This window comes from Mus musculus, chromosome 3 (assembly GCF_000001635.26).
Source record: "Mus musculus strain C57BL/6J chromosome 3, GRCm38.p6 C57BL/6J".
Classification (NCBI taxonomy): Eukaryota; Metazoa; Chordata; class Mammalia; order Rodentia; family Muridae; genus Mus; species Mus musculus.
Window position 1 is genome coordinate 103141722 of NC_000069.6, and position 15251 is coordinate 103156972.

A 15251-nucleotide genomic window follows, 5' to 3' on the forward strand; every position below is an offset into this window, starting at 1 on the left:
GAGTGGATAAGTAAAACAGTTATAAGCAATGAGGCTACATTTCTTAGAGTAATGATTTTGTCATTCCACTTTGATCTCTTGTTTGTTCCTCTTTTGAGATTGGATCATGATCTGTAGCCCAGGCTGGAGCTTGAAGTCCTTCTTTCTGCCTCGGGGTCTCAGGTGCTGCAGTGCAGCCATACACCAGCATGGTCAGCAGACATGCAGTACCCAACTGAATGACTGCCATTCAAACTAATAACAGTCTAAACTTGGTAACTTCTTTTGCATACAGCATTCTGAGTAGATTATCTTTTTATGCTTATGAGATTTTAGTAAAATTTGACTCTTCAGATAAATTTCGTGTGTTGAGATGTAGCTCTGTGTTGACCACGCTGTCCTTAAACTGAGGCTTGAACAACCAATGCGTGTGGCCTCTAGGACTTCAGGTACACCATACCTACTGAAGACAAGGTCCTGAGGAATCAGATTTGGCTTTTTAAAAAAATTATATCATTGGAAAAAAATTTCTTCAGTAGCTTGAATTGCTAACTTCTAGCACCCAAACCAAACAGACTGACAGTCCCTAGACCTCCATGGAACCTGGAGAAAGTTAGCATTCATTCCCCCAGCTTCTGTGTGAGGCGCTCCTGACTGTCAGCAGAGCACACTGCTCTGGCTCTCATTTCTCATGCTTCTGTCTGTACGTCAGCACTGCCTGATGGACCTGGAGAATTGTGTGTGCCCACTCTGCACTTAAGCCGTGCGCTCACCTCCAACCTGGACATTTCTTAACTTCCAGTCTCGGTTACAAAACGACACTGCCTTTCTTCAACTCTGTTATAATTGCATGTGTTGAAATCAAAAGAGAGACAGCCCAGGGCTTTTCCTACCCCTGCAGGTTCTCGGTGCCTCGTTCTCTGGCCCTGTAACGCACACTCTGATGGCTGCAAGTCAGCAAGTCTTTAAGCGACCTTTGACAAGACCTCTGGCACTTGAGTTGCGCTTTCTTCCCTTTGGCTTTCTTTCTATAAACTTCACAAGCTCACAAGAATACTTGATTCTAAGGATAATACTTTTTTGTAAAGATTTTATTTTTAAGCTGGACATGGTAAGGTACGCCTTTAATCCCAGGCAGAGGCAGGTAGATCTCTGTGAATTTGAAGCCAGCCTGGTCTACTTAATGAGTTCCAGGACAGTCAGGGCTACATAGTGAGACCCTGTCTCAAGTCAACAAAGCCGACTTTATTTTTAGCTATGTGCCTATATGTGTGGCATATATGTTTCGGGTTCCCAAAGAGACTGAAGTGGTGTAAGCGCTGTGGAGCTGGAGGTGCAGGTGGTCGTCAGTCACCTGACGTGGGTGCTTGGAACCAAACTCAGGTTCTTTAAAGAGCAGGAAGCACTCATAACCACCTCGCCATCCTTTAGCCCCTGATGACTTTTTCTGTTTAAGTCATTTTACATTATTCAGACTTATTCTGTGTTTTTCTTTTTAAAAGACTTAGTTCATCCTCAAAACCCTTTCAGTATCAGCACAGAGAGTTCTACTTCACTTCACGGTGTAGAAATGGAGGTCACTGTGGCTGGCCGAGCTGCTCATTCTGCCCCCAGCACCTCCATCTTTAAAAATCTAAGTGGTGGACATTTTGGATGTTTCTAACATACTTAACCTATGGAGATAAACTGTCTGTAAATACACACACACTCACACACACACACACACACACACACACACACACTCACACACACACTCACACACAGACTCACACACAGTCACACACACACACACACACACACACACGCGCGCGCACACACACACACACACACACACACACACACAAATAATATTGCAGTGTTCATTTTTGTGCTTCCTTAGTGTGTTGTATTTGTAAACTAAGTTCCTTGTAGTAGGCTCACTTGACCAAAGACTATTTGGACTTAAAACTATTCTAGCAGCTGAGGCAGGAGGATTATGCAAACTCAGGGCCACCCTGAGTTACCTAGTGAGTTCCAGGACAGCCTGAGCTACAGAGACTCTGTCTTAAAAAACTAAAATAAAACATTTTTATAGCTGTTGTCCCACAAATGGCTGGTAGTAGCCTGTTTCTACAAAAAACATGAATATACTTTTCCATAGTTTTCATCAAGTTGATTAATGAAACAATTTTTGTTAAGGTTAAAATGTATTAATTATCTTATTTTTTGCTTTAACTTATTTATTTTAAAAGTTTTCACATTTATCAATAATTTATAAATCTCTTTTGTGAATTGCCTATTCATAGCCATTTACCACTTTTTCTGGCATGTGATCTTTTTCTTATGTGTGTGTATGTACACATGTACATGTTTGTGGTGTGTGTGTGAACATTAGTGCACATATGTGTGGAGTTCAGAGACCAGTCTTAGCTGGTCCAGCCTACCTTGTTTTCCGAGACAGTTTCTGACTGTCCTAGCACTCACTGAGTAAGCTGTGCTGTCTGGCTGGTGAGTCCCTTTAGTGGGATTATAAACACATGCCATGGTAGCTGGCTTTTGATATGGATTCTGGGGAGGAGACCCAGGTCCCCCTCATGTTTGTGCTGTAAGAACTTGATGAATTGAGCTATTTTCCTAGACCACGTGCCCTTCTCTCATCTGATTTGTAGTAGCTATTTGAATATTAGGAAACTTAGTTTTGAGCCAGACAGGGTGGCAAGCTTTTAATCCCAGCACTTGGAAGGCAGAGGCAGGCAGATCTCTGTGAGTTTGAGGCCAGAATGGTCTACATAGTGAACGAAGATACCTTGGCTCAAAAAACCAGAAGAAGAAAGGAATTTAGCTTTAAGCTGCTGAGCATGGTGGCCCGTGTCTGCAATCCCAGCATTTGGAAGGCTGAGGCAGGAGGAATACCCCAAGTTTGAGTCCAGGCTGTGCTATATAATGAAGTTCCATGTTAGCTTGGGCTATTATAGAATGAGAACTTGTCTTTAAAAGCACAAAAAATTTTTGGTTTCTTCAGTAAACAGACTTCTTTTCCCAATTTATTTTTCATCTTTTTAATTTACAACTAAACTCTTTTTTTTAAAAATGGAAGCCAGGTGGTAGTGGCACATGTCTTTTTTTTAAAAAAGATTTATTTATTATTATACATAAGTACACTGTAGTTGTCTTCAGACACATGAGAAGAGGGCATCAGATCTCATTATGGATGGTTGTGAGCCACCACGTGGTTGCTGGGATTTGAACTCATGACCTTCGGAAGAGCAGTCAGTGCTCTTACCTGCTGAGCCATCTCACCAGCCCTAAACTCTTTTTTTAATTAGATAGAAAATTTCATTTTTTTCTCTCTTGCTTTTGAAGCAGGTCATGTAGGCCAGGTTATCTTAAAACCCACTCTGTATACGTGAAGCTGGCATTAAACCCCTGATCCTCCATGTCAGCCTCTCATGGCCTAGGTTTCAGGTGTGGCCACCAGGCCTGACTGAATTTCAAAATGCTATATAATCAAATTTATACGTGTTTTAAATTTACAAATATTAGGCTCTGATTTTCTTGATACATTTAAAGATTTTTCTTTTCTTTTGCAGTTTCTAGTTTGATTTAATTTTTTTAGATTTATTCTAGAATTTTCTAAAAAGACTGAATTATATCTTATTTACTCATTGGGTTGTGGGTGGTGGTGCATTGGTGGTGTGGTGTGGATTTGGACGTTAGAGGACAATTGAGAGCAAACAGTGATCCACATGGTCCTGGGATTTAGCTCACCAGCCTTTGTCTTTTTTTGAGAATGAGCCTCACTATACATAAGGAAGAGCTCCTTGCCTGGCCTGGAACTCTGTGTAGACCTGGTTGACCTGGTTGATCCCAGGTGCTGGGGTCAAGGGCGTGAACCTTTGTACCCAGTGAAGTGTTTAATTGACTTATTTAAAATCCCATTAGAGGGTCTGTCTACACACACTCTACAGAAGGGCAGTGCTCTTCCTGAGTCCTTCAGTCCCTTGCCATTTTTAAAAATATTTTTTATTTGTTATCTTTTGGCAAATTATATCTTTAGAATTATGGTATAGAATACTTCATTGGTAGCCAGGGTACAAAGCCCCTATGTTTAATGGTTTGTACACACACACAGACACACACACACACACCCCAACACTCCCTTGTGAAGAGTGTAGCCCCTGTCTTCAGAGTTGACAAGCTTGAGGTGTGTGTGGGGGGGTGGGGTGTCACTGTGGTGGCAGGTGGTGGAGTTGTCATCTGCCCTCTCCTTCCCAGGCTGTGAACCAGGTCTCTGTGTAGCTCTCCTGTGTGGCGCCCACCTGTCAGTAGCCAGGCAGGCAGCTTCCCTGGGTCACAGTGCTTCTGTTCAGGCCTCCCTTTGGTCGCAGCTTACTGCATCATACAGAGCCTGCTCCATTCCCTCACTTCATGTCAAGACATACCTGTTGGTCCCAAATCACCCCAGTACACTGTCAAAGTATGGGAAGAGAGAGTCGCGGTCACAGAACTCTCATTTGGGTTGTGTTATAACTGCTGTATTTTGACCTAAGTTACTAATATCTTACTATGGTTAATTTATAAATAATCTCACACACTCACACTTAGAGCAAAAATGGAAACTTCATCTTGAATGTAGGATTCAGTGCTGTGTTTCAGATCCCGCAGAGCTGTTCTTTTTCAACTGCTCTGCTAATTTGACCTTTGCTAACTCCACCTCCATCCCTCTTGGGGGTTGGGGGGGCTGACTGTGGCAGTTTCCCATTGTTCTCATCCTCCTGCTTCCCACTAGGAGACAATACCAACGGAAGCTCTCCTCTCTTCCCTTTTTCCAGGTGAAACCAGTGGGAACGAGAGCGATGCCGAGTACCTGCCAAAGAGTGAGTGAGTCAGCAAGCTGCTCCCTTCGTGATCCTGGGCGGGTGGAGCAGCGCCTGCCTTTGTGATTTAAGAGTGGTTTTCCCCATGGGAGTTCACGGTGTAGGCCATTGCTTCATTCTCAGACCCTGTTGAGATTTGCGGAGCTAAACAGTACATTCAGCTGTTTGACAACATGACAAATCTCCCCTAGTAGAGTGAGGTAAACCAGGATGGTTCTGAGGACGAGTTCTGGAGGGCGCAGGCCGGCACCACATGTCCGGGCGTGTGCACATGCCAGAAGAGTGTGTGAATGATCCGCATTGGCAAGCACTTAGCCTGACATGGCTGATTTCTCTCTAGTAACTCAGGCGCAATTATTAAGTGCATTTTCCATCTGTCGTTAAGAAATGAGATAGATATTTACATAGCGCTACTTCTGTTCCAGGCTATAGGGCTCCTGTTAGGTACAGAATCTTCGCATTTCTGGCTCTTGTTTGTACAAGCCCTTAATGTGCTCTGCATCTTCATGAGACAAATTGTCATAGCAGGTTTCGTTTTGTTTCTTGTTTAATTGGCTGACGCACAGCACCACAAAGAGCAGTCACAAGGTATCAAAGCCGGGCCAGCTCTGACACCCTGATCTCATGAGTAACAGCCTTGTGCTCCCCGATGGCCTAATCTGCTCCAGGTGTTAGATTTTGTAGCCTGACTAAAGATGAAACTAGGAGCATCGTCATGGGCTTCAGCATTGATGTGGAAGGATGACTAATTTATTGCAGTTGCTAATGAGAAGCAGAAACCGATGTGTCTTGACTTGAACTCAGCCCTTTGGAGGGTCAGCACACTTTTTCCTAGAACATCCAGTAAACTGGGTGGTTTCTAGGGAACCATTCCTGGTTGTATGTTTAAAGAGTTCTTAATATTTGATCCACAACGTAACATATTTAGTGGCAAAAGCCATTGTACCTGGCGAGGGGGGTAACAGTCTCGGTGTGGCTGAAAGCCATCGTACCTGGCGAGGGGGTAACAACGTCGGCGTGGTTGTGATGGCTATTCATTCTTCTGATGCTGAACATTCTTTCACATACTTTTGCCATGCAGAGTTCTTGGCTTGACAGTGTCTGTTCGGTCTGTCGCCTGCTTGCTGATTGAGCTGTTGTCCGTTCTGTTCTCCTGTGTTCTAGGAATCGCTCTCCTGTCAGATGGGTGTACGGCGGAGGTTCCTTCCTCTTCCTACCTCTCTCCACTTTTCCATAAGCTTTCTAATGTCCTTCGGTCCCTTTAGCCGTTCTTGCTCTTACTTTTGAGCTATCCATGTTCTATTCAAAAGTCATTATCTGGGCTGGCGAGATGGCTTAGAGCATAAGAGCACTGACTGCTCTTCTAAAGGTCCTGAGTTCAAATTTCAGCAACCACAAGGTGGCTCACAACCATCTATAATTCGATTTGATGCCCTCTTCTGGTCTGTCTGAAAATAGCTACAGTGTACTCACACAAAATAAATAAATCTTAAAAAAAAATAAATAAAAAGAACTAGGAAGTTTCAGCTTCTGGCTTTATTGCTATTCCAGAGGTCTATATGCTTAGTTTTTAAAAATTATTTGAGATTTGTTTTCTATCAAAGTGGGCATAAGTGCATGCGAGTACAGGTGGCCAGAGGTGACAGGTCCCCCTGGAGCACCTGACATGGGGCTGGGAACCAAACTCAGGCCTTCTGGAAGAACAGTATATGCTCTTCACCACTGAGTCATCTCTCCAGCTGTTGTGTGTCTTTCTTGAAGAACTGTCATTGGTAAAAGCCACACCTCTTATTAGTGATGTGTGCCAAGGAAGAAAGGGAAAGGATGGCTCTTTATTGAAAGGTTACTTTGGTTTTGGTTTGCCCTGCCTGTTCTTAGTCTCTGTGTAGGACCCTGTTTTTGTTTTTGTTTTGTTTTTTAAGATTTACTTATTTATTATATGTAAGTACACTGTTTTCAGACACACCAGAAGAGGGCATCCAATCTCATTACAGATAGTAGTGAGTCACCATGTGGTTGCTGGGATTTGAACTCAGGACCTCCAGAAGAGCAGTCAGTACTCTTAACCACTGAGCCATCTCTCCAGCCCAACCCTGTTCTTCCATTGGATCCTTCCCTCCTTCGTGCTTTCACAACATCACCAGAAAGGGCCTCTATGGTCAGTCTAGTATTTTTTCCTAGATGTTTTACACATGTCCTGGTGAGGGATATATATAATACATACATAGAGAGTGCACTACAGATGTCCGATACACCAGTTAGGACATGGATGTGAGTCCCAGTGCTTCCTAGAGGTGGACTAGGACTAGGACTGTTGCTCATGTCTTCTCCCATGTCATAGCCCAAACAGAGATATCTGTGGAGAAGACACTTATCTGCTCATCTGACAAATGACCACAAATGATTCTCCCTTTGAGAGCCATGGCTTTTGGGGCTAGATAGGATCAGGGTACAAGGGAACCTGACGCTGTGGCCTCGTTACAGATCGCCACAAGCGCTTGGCACAGCTGCAGCCGTCCTCCAAGAGGAACCCCCACTACCAGACCTTGGAGCGCGACCTCATTGAGCTACAGGAGCAGCAGCTCTTTGAACTCTTCGTGGTGGTTTCTCTGCAGAAGAAGCCGGCAGGGTACACTCCCCAGGTCATACAGCAGTTCCCTAGCAAGGTAGGTGCAAGGTGGCCAAGCGGCAGCCACAGGCTCCTGTGTACTCCTTGTTCATTTCCTCTTAGTTACTGATGTCTCTGCCAGCTTGTACCAACACTGAGACAGGATCTTACCCAGGTTCTCCTTGAATGGGCAATCCTCCTGCTTCAGCATCCAAGTGCTGGGAACCCCCACGCCAGCCTGGCTGTTGTTAACACTCTTCTTTGGTCTGCTCTGCCTGTCTCACAAAGGCATTTGTCCGTTTAGTCAGTTATTACAGCACTGACTGTCCGCGGGTCTGTGCTTGACCCTCCTGGGCTCTGGGCACTGTGACCCTAAATAAAACTTATAGCAGTTCCCAGACCACACATGAAAGGAAAAGGGTTTTTTTTTGTTTGTTTGTTTTTGTTTTTGATTTTTTTTTTTTGGTTGGTTGGTTGGTTTTGATTTGTTTTGATTTTAGGTTTTCAAGACAGGGTTTCTCTGTGTAGCCCTGGCTGTCCTGGAACTCACTCTGTAGACCAGGCTGGCCTCGAACTCAGAAATCCGCCTGCCTCTGCCTCCCGAGTGCTGGAATTAAAGGCGTGCGCCACCACGCCCGGCCAAAGGTTTTGTTTTAATCTTTTACTTTTGGTATTCTTTTTTAGTCTGTTTTGTTGGTTTAGTTTGGGAGTACTTTTTATTGTCCACGTGTTTTTGAGATGAGAGCTAGTCTCCTTCTGTCATAAGGTTTCTAGGGATAAGCCTTGCCTCACCAGGCTTGGCAGTAAACATCCGCACCTGCTGAGCCAGCTCACTGGTCCCTGAAGTTATGTTTTATTTGATATTTAATTTTTGTCACTCATTGCACAGAGGACCGTCTCTGTGAACTGTGCGTTCAGCAGAGGGACCCTTAAGAGCACTCGCTCACCTGCTCCACTCTCCGTTTGTTACTTGCACCAAAGCACTTCTTAGGGTTGTTTGTTTGTTTGTTTGTTTGTTTTGAGACAAAGCTCTGTTGTATAGCCCAGTCTGTCCTAGAACTTAGTATGTAGCTTAGACTGACTTTGTGCCTCAACTTCCCATATACTGGGATTTTTAGACATGAGCCTCAATGGTCAATGATACCTCTTATTTGGATGACTGCTTGGTCACTGTAGGGCTGGACTCTCTAACCCTGAATTGCGTGTTTCACCAGAGATGACGAAGTACAACTGTACTGGGGATCTAAAAGACATTTCCTGCAAATGGCCTTAACACGGCCAGGTATGGTGACACGCCTGTAATCCTGGCACTTAGGAGGCAGAGGCAGGAACATCAAAAGTTTGAGGCCAGCCTGGGCTACATGGAAAGACTGTGTTTCTAAGAAGAACCAGGAGAGAAGGGGACCTTAGCAACATCCCCATAGTGAATAACTCTACAAGTCAGAGTGCTCATAAAGTTCTTCAGTTTACACAGGAGTGCATGTCTCAGCAATTCGCAGTCAGATAACACTATTGTAATCTAAAGAAATATCCTTTGAGTAATCACATTTCCTGCCTGGAGAGAACTTTTTTCCCTTTTAAACATTTTTACACTGTAATCTAGGTTAGACTTCAACTCCCTGTGTAACTCAGGTCAGCCCTGACCTCATGACCCTCTGCTTCAGCCTCCCCAGTGTTAGGATTACAGGTATGTGCCACCATGTGCCACCATGTCCAGCTTAGGAAGACCTTCACATTCCCCTTCCCAAGCTTTAATTAATTTTATAGCAAAGCTGAGCCTGAATTAATAGATGTTGTACCAGAGGAGCGTATACTTACGTGGTCAGATGTGTCAAGAGTGCCTTCAGTGGGACTGGAAGTGTGGCACAATGGTTAAAAGCAACTGCTGTGTTTGCAGAGGACCAGGGTTCAGTTCCCAGCACCCATGTCAGGTGGCTCACAACCACTGGTCCTCCACCACCCAAGAATCCAATGCTCTTCTCTGGCCTCCGCAGACAACTGCACTCATATGCACAGCCACACAGGCATACACAGAATTAAAAATAAAACAAATGCCCCCAGGTAGATTGCTTGCTGTTTTTGTGCCCCGGGTGCTGTCAGTTGGAGGGATGGAGAGAGCCCCGTGGAGCCCTGTCTGGATTGTTTGTGGAACACCTGTGATGACTGTGAACATACCGTGTCACCACTAACAAAATGTGTTAGGTGCTTTTTTCACGTGTGGTGCTGGGCTTGAGCCCACTCGCTTGCTAGGCAGGGGCTCTGGGAGCTGAGCTTTCAGAGCAGAACTCCATGGCAGAGAATATGTGCATTTTTTTAAAAAGAATTCAAAACTTTGATTTATTCTCTTAAAAGCTGTATCCCAATGAGATTTCTGTGCTGCTTTTTATAGATAGTTCTACTCATTTCTTTTCATGTCCTTTCATTTAACTGAATTTAGACTGCCTTTTGAAGTACAGTATCACTTTTTTGTTGTTTTGAAACAGGGTCTTGTGCATCCCAGGCTCACGTTGAGCTTTCTCTGTAGCCAAGGTTAGCCCTGAATTCCTAATTCTCCTGCTTCCACCTCCGAAAACCTGGGCTATAGGTGGACAGCACCAGATCAGACTCATACCACACTTTTGTAAGAGTCTTCTGTGCTGAAAATTTACAGGAAGTCACAACCCTATAATTAGGTAGCAAAGCTAAGGGAATGATTATATACAGGGCAACATTTAAAAATAGTACCTCTAAATAACATTTATCTGCCTTTTCTAAACATCTCTGATTATTAATCAGATAATGATTTCAGCTGGCTAGGTTTTTGCTGTATAATAGAAGGGATTTTTATTTATCTTAAATTCCATGATTCATAAAACACCGGCCTCCCACCAGGCTGAGAACTGAGTCCAGCTGCTCTTCTGGATGAGAAACTTCAGCACTCTCTGCCTTACCCTGGGTTATGGGGTCTTCGCTGGCTCAGTCTGCTCGTGGGGTTCTTTATTCTTAGGGTGCTGTCAGTCCTCTGTATTGTAAAGCAGCGCAAGTGTCCCTGAGAGAAACTCTCTCGGGCTGCGCCAGGACCAGGCTGAGGCTTGTTAGCTTCTGCTCTCCGTTTTCATAGGTTGATGTTCTGTGCTGCTCTCTCTCAGGGTGACCATGGCTACAAGCAGTCCAAAGACACTGAGGAAAGGCTCAAAGTCATCCCCAGGTTTTGTTTTCCTGATTCAGAGGACAGCGCACCAACCTTAGAACTCAAGAGGTAAGTCAGCTCCTGATGGCCGTTTGCTGGAACTGTGTACAGAGTCCATCTCTGACAAACGGGTAGAGTCAGGAGCAGGGAGCCACATGAGTGACCACTGCAGAGCAAGCTTCATTGGGGCTGGGGAGGAATTAGAGCTCAGGAAAGAAAAGCATTGATTTCAGTGTAAGGAGAAGCAAATTTGCGAATACCCTTAGTTTACCAATCCTTCAAAATGGGTCCACATCACCTTCAGTTAGATAATGGCCCAAAATAACTGGGTTAAACCTAGAAACAGTGAAGCAGAACAATTGTAGTTGTCGTATTTCTCCTTTAAGTTGTCAGAAAAAGCCACAGCCCAGATTCTGTGTTCCTGTGTAGGGTGTTTCTTTGTGGGTCTTGTACAGAGGGAGACCTCAGCCTAATAGATGTGGGTAACTGAAGCATTAAAGGATTTTGTGGGACGGGGGAATGGCCCAGTAGTTAAGAACAAGTACTTCTGCAGAGGACCTGCGTGTGGGTCCCAGGACCTTTGGTCCAGTGCCTCAGAGCTGTCTGTACTACCAGGTTCAGGAGGATTCCATGCCTCTGCTCTGTACTCACATGTACACAGAGGGTTGACATGCATGCTCCTGTGTGGAGGACAAAGGACAACATTGTGTCAGTTTTTGCCTCTGTCTTGTTTGAGACAGGGTTTCTTGTCTCCACTGTTTATGTCAAGCTAGCTGGCCTTAATCCCCCTTTTGGCGATTCTCTTGTCTGCCTCCCATCTCACTGTAGGGAGCTAAGATTACAGATGTTGTTGCATGCAGCTTGGTATAGACCTGCAGGTCTGTATCCAGGTCTTACTAGTGTGCCAAGCACTTTATCCAATGAGCCATCTTCCCAGCCCAGGATATGGTCTTTTCTATCACTGTTCCATATGGCCTCAGAACCAAACCGAAGAATTTGCAAGGGAGAAAATGACATTATCAAGACCCTTTACAGCTTGCTTACCTGTATGTTTGGCTAAATTACATGTTCAACAAAAGGGAAACAGGATTGATTAGTAGCTAATGAGCGTAAATAAGAAAAGGGGGAGAGCAATACCAACAGCTTGTGCCATACTCACTCACTTACCAGGACAAGGCCGGGCCCTCTGCAGGTGAATATGACTTGAGATCAATGGCTATTTCTGTTGCCTCCTAGATCACAAATGTCTCCTTTTACTTGTTCAGTGAATGCCTTAAGCAGCTGTGTTTCATTTTGTTTTCAGTGAAACCTTCTCCTTCGTGCTGACTGGAGAAGATGGAAGCCGGTGGTTTGGCTACTGTAAGAAGCTTTTGGTGAGTTCCAGATTGGTGCCACAAAGTTGGTTAAGGAACAAGAAAGACCAGCTAGCAACTTGAGAAGAACTGTCCCTACATGACTTTAAGGGTTCCTTAATTATTTGCACAACCAAGAAGCTCCATTAGGGCTAGACATGGCTTGGTGGTTGGTCTTCCAGAGGGCCCAGCTTCCACTCCCAGCAGCCATGGGAAGGGTGGCTCAGTTATGAATATAGAACTCCAGTCCCAGGGGATCTGGTGCCCTCTTCTGGCATGTCACAGGCACTGCACACACAGGAACATACATGCAGACAAAACACCTGTACACATCAAACAAAAGTAAAGTTTTTAAAAAAGAAATTATGGTAGCTTTACATAGTAAGAGCAAGGTGAAGGTCAGCCATAGAATGATCCAGAATAGAAAGGCTGAGGGTTTCACTGGCTTGTTCCTTTGCAGTAGAGAAAGTAACCTAGAGATTGAATGTTTGAAGAATACTGTCCAGAGAGGTGGCGGGAGAAGCCAGGTTCCTCGTCCTCTATCTTAGGTCTTGTCTTTTGCTTGGTCACTAAGCCTGGGGGAGTCATGCTTTCCTCCTGAGTACTCCCCACCCTTTACTGTCACTCAGGACGACAGGTTCAGCTCCTGCACTGACAATAGGAAAAGAAGCCTATGCACACTCATAGTCTGTCGACTTCAGTGTCTGGGGCAAGTGTCAGCCACCAGAGGAGGGGTCTATTAAATAAATATTAACAGTTAAAATTAGTGAACCCTTGCTCTGCTTGTTTTGTGTGTTTGCAGCCAGAAGGCAGGGGAAAGCGGCTCCCTGAGGTGTACTGCATGGTTAGTCGCTTGGGCTGCTTCAATCTTTTCTCAAAGGTGAGTGAAGCGAGTATCTGTGGGAGAGTGATGGCCCTCTAGGTCTGAGGCCGTTTTATTGCTGCCGGCTTCACTGGAGAGTACTGAGTGGCACAGACTTTAATGTACTACTTGAAAAGTACCCTCTGATGGGTGAAGAGCCACAGGCTCAGACTCTCACGATGGCTCAGCAGGTAAAGGAACTCTGCATCAAGGCTGATGGCCTGAGCTTGACTCCTGGAACCCACATGCTGGAGGGAAAGAAGCAACCTGTCCTCTCCCTACATGTGTGCTGTGACATGTGTGTCCCTCTCCTAACACAGTTAACAGTGCAAGAATAATAACCCATAGGCTTGAAGGCTTAAACTGACCAGATTCCTCCATAATGGTTTTAGTTTGCAAAAATGCCTGGGTCTGGTGCTCTCTCCCCCTCTCCCTCTCCCCCTCCCCCTCCCTCTCCCTCTCTCTCTCCCTCTCTCTCCCTCTCTTTCTCTCTCTTCCTCTCTCTCTCTCTCCCTCTCTCCCTCTCTCTTTCATTCTTTCTTTCTTCCTCCACCTTTCAAGACAGGGTTTCACTGTGTAAAAGGGTTTCCCAGCTATCCCAGACCTTGCTTTGTAGACCAGGCTGGCTTCACACTCACAGAGTTCCTTCTGCTTCTGTGAGGGCTGGCATTAAAGGTGTGCACTCGGTCACCAGCTTGGGTTTTTTCTTCTAAAGATTTATGTTTATTTTGTGCGCCTGGTGTTTTGATTGCACGCATGTCTGTATACAACATGTATACATGGTGCCCATGGGGCCAGAAGGTATCAGATCCCCTGAGAGTGGAGTTTAGCTGGTTGTGAGCTACCATGTGAGTGTTGGGAACTGACCCAGGTTCACAGGAGTAACAAGTGCTCTTAACCACGGAGCCAACTCTCCAGTCCCCCAAACTCATAGTTCTAAAAATCATATCCTGAAGTATATCTTACCTTGCTTTTCTCTAGACCCAGTTTACAGGATATCATTGTCACTGTTATTCTTTGCCTGTTAGTGAAATAAAAATGGTCTCTAGAAGCTGCTGAGATGGCTACCCGGTAAAGGCACTTGCTACCAAGCCCAAAAACCTGAGTCCAATCCCAGGACCTACACAGTGAAAAGGGAACAGCTAACTCCTACAAGTTATCTTCTGGCTTCCACACTTAAGCTATGGCATGCCATACCTACACACACACACACACACACACTCGCACACACACATATACACCCACAATCAATAAGTGTAATAAAATTATTTTTTTTAAAAGAAAAAATAGTTTCTAAATAAGTTGACTTACATAATTTTGGGGTGTCCTCAGGATATGTATCCTTGAGCTTTCAGAGTCGCAGAGCCTGTCTGTCTGTCTGTTTTGACTCTACTGCTGTAATTTATCTATAGGAGGATTTCTTTGTTTCTGGTCTGAGGCCTTAATAAACTGTGGGGTGTGTTTGTTGGTCTGTGTGCATGCACATATGCAGATCCTGGATGAAGTAGAGAAGAGGAGAGAGATGTCTCCAGCCCTTGTGTACCCATTCATGCGAAGTGTCATGGAAGCCCCTTTCCCAGCTCCTGGCCGCACCATCACAGTTAAGAGCTACCTCCCTGGGGCTGGAGATGAGGTAAGTAAATTCATCCCCTGAAGTAGCCACTTCAAAGCCAGCCTTGCAGCGACTGGTACAGTTGCCAGGAGCTTGTTCATGGAGGAATTGTTTTTACCTTGCAAGGGAATGGGTGTTACTTCCTAGAAACACTGAGTGAATATGTGAGGTAGTTAGTTGATCCTCGGCCCCAGGTTTCCTACCTTACATAGATTGGGTCCCTCTCTAGTGGCAGTCTCAACATGATAAATCTCACACACACACACACACACACACACACACACACACACACACACACACGTATATATATATGTATTTATCAAATGAAATTATTTTTACCAGAACTTAACAGCAGCTTCATAAACCCTTTGTGCCACACCTCCCCCTGATCACCACACGGTATCACTTGTTGCCCTAGCTGTCCTAGAACTCTCTGTAGTCCAGGCTGGACTCGATCTCAGAGATCCACCTGCCTGTGCCTCTTGAGTACTAGGATTTAATGAATTAGAAGTGCGCCACCCTACCCTACCTGGCCCAAAGTAACAGACGTTTTCAGACTAGAGAAAGAGCAAGATGGTCGGTTAATGCTGCCGTTTGAGGGTAAGGTCCAGCATCAGCTCTTGGATTTCCCTTGTCTTTCAGTCAATTGAACTCTGCCGACCACTCGATTCACGCCTGGAACATGTGGACTTTGAATGCCTTTTCAAATGCTTGAGTGTGCGTCATCTCATCCGGGTCTGTGCCTCTCTCCTTCTCGAGCGGAGGGTAATCTTTGTTGCTAACAGCTTAAGGTAAGAAATAAGTGGAATGTTT

General features: G+C 45.0%; 1 protein-coding gene across 8 annotated transcripts in view; it reads left to right on the top strand.

Moving 5' to 3' along the window:
- Window positions 1-15251, top strand: part of Dennd2c (DENN/MADD domain containing 2C) — a 67092-nt gene that overhangs the window by 39075 nt on the left and 12766 nt on the right. For 6 of the 8 annotated variants that reach the window (XM_006501605.4, NM_001384113.1, XM_006501604.2 and 3 more), the window contains exons 7-13: window positions 4791-4835; window positions 7320-7501; window positions 10572-10681; window positions 11916-11985; window positions 12767-12844; window positions 14319-14459; window positions 15081-15229. In XM_006501605.4, the coding sequence (XP_006501668.1) occupies window positions 4791-4835; window positions 7320-7501; window positions 10572-10681; window positions 11916-11985; window positions 12767-12844; window positions 14319-14459; window positions 15081-15229 (775 nt within the window). Of the gene's footprint in view, window positions 1-4790; window positions 4840-7319; window positions 7502-10571; window positions 10682-11915; window positions 11986-12766; window positions 12845-14318; window positions 14460-15080; window positions 15230-15251 lie in introns of all 8 variants that reach the window. The other 2 variants (XM_030252656.1, NM_001356383.1) reach the window with 1 other exon arrangement.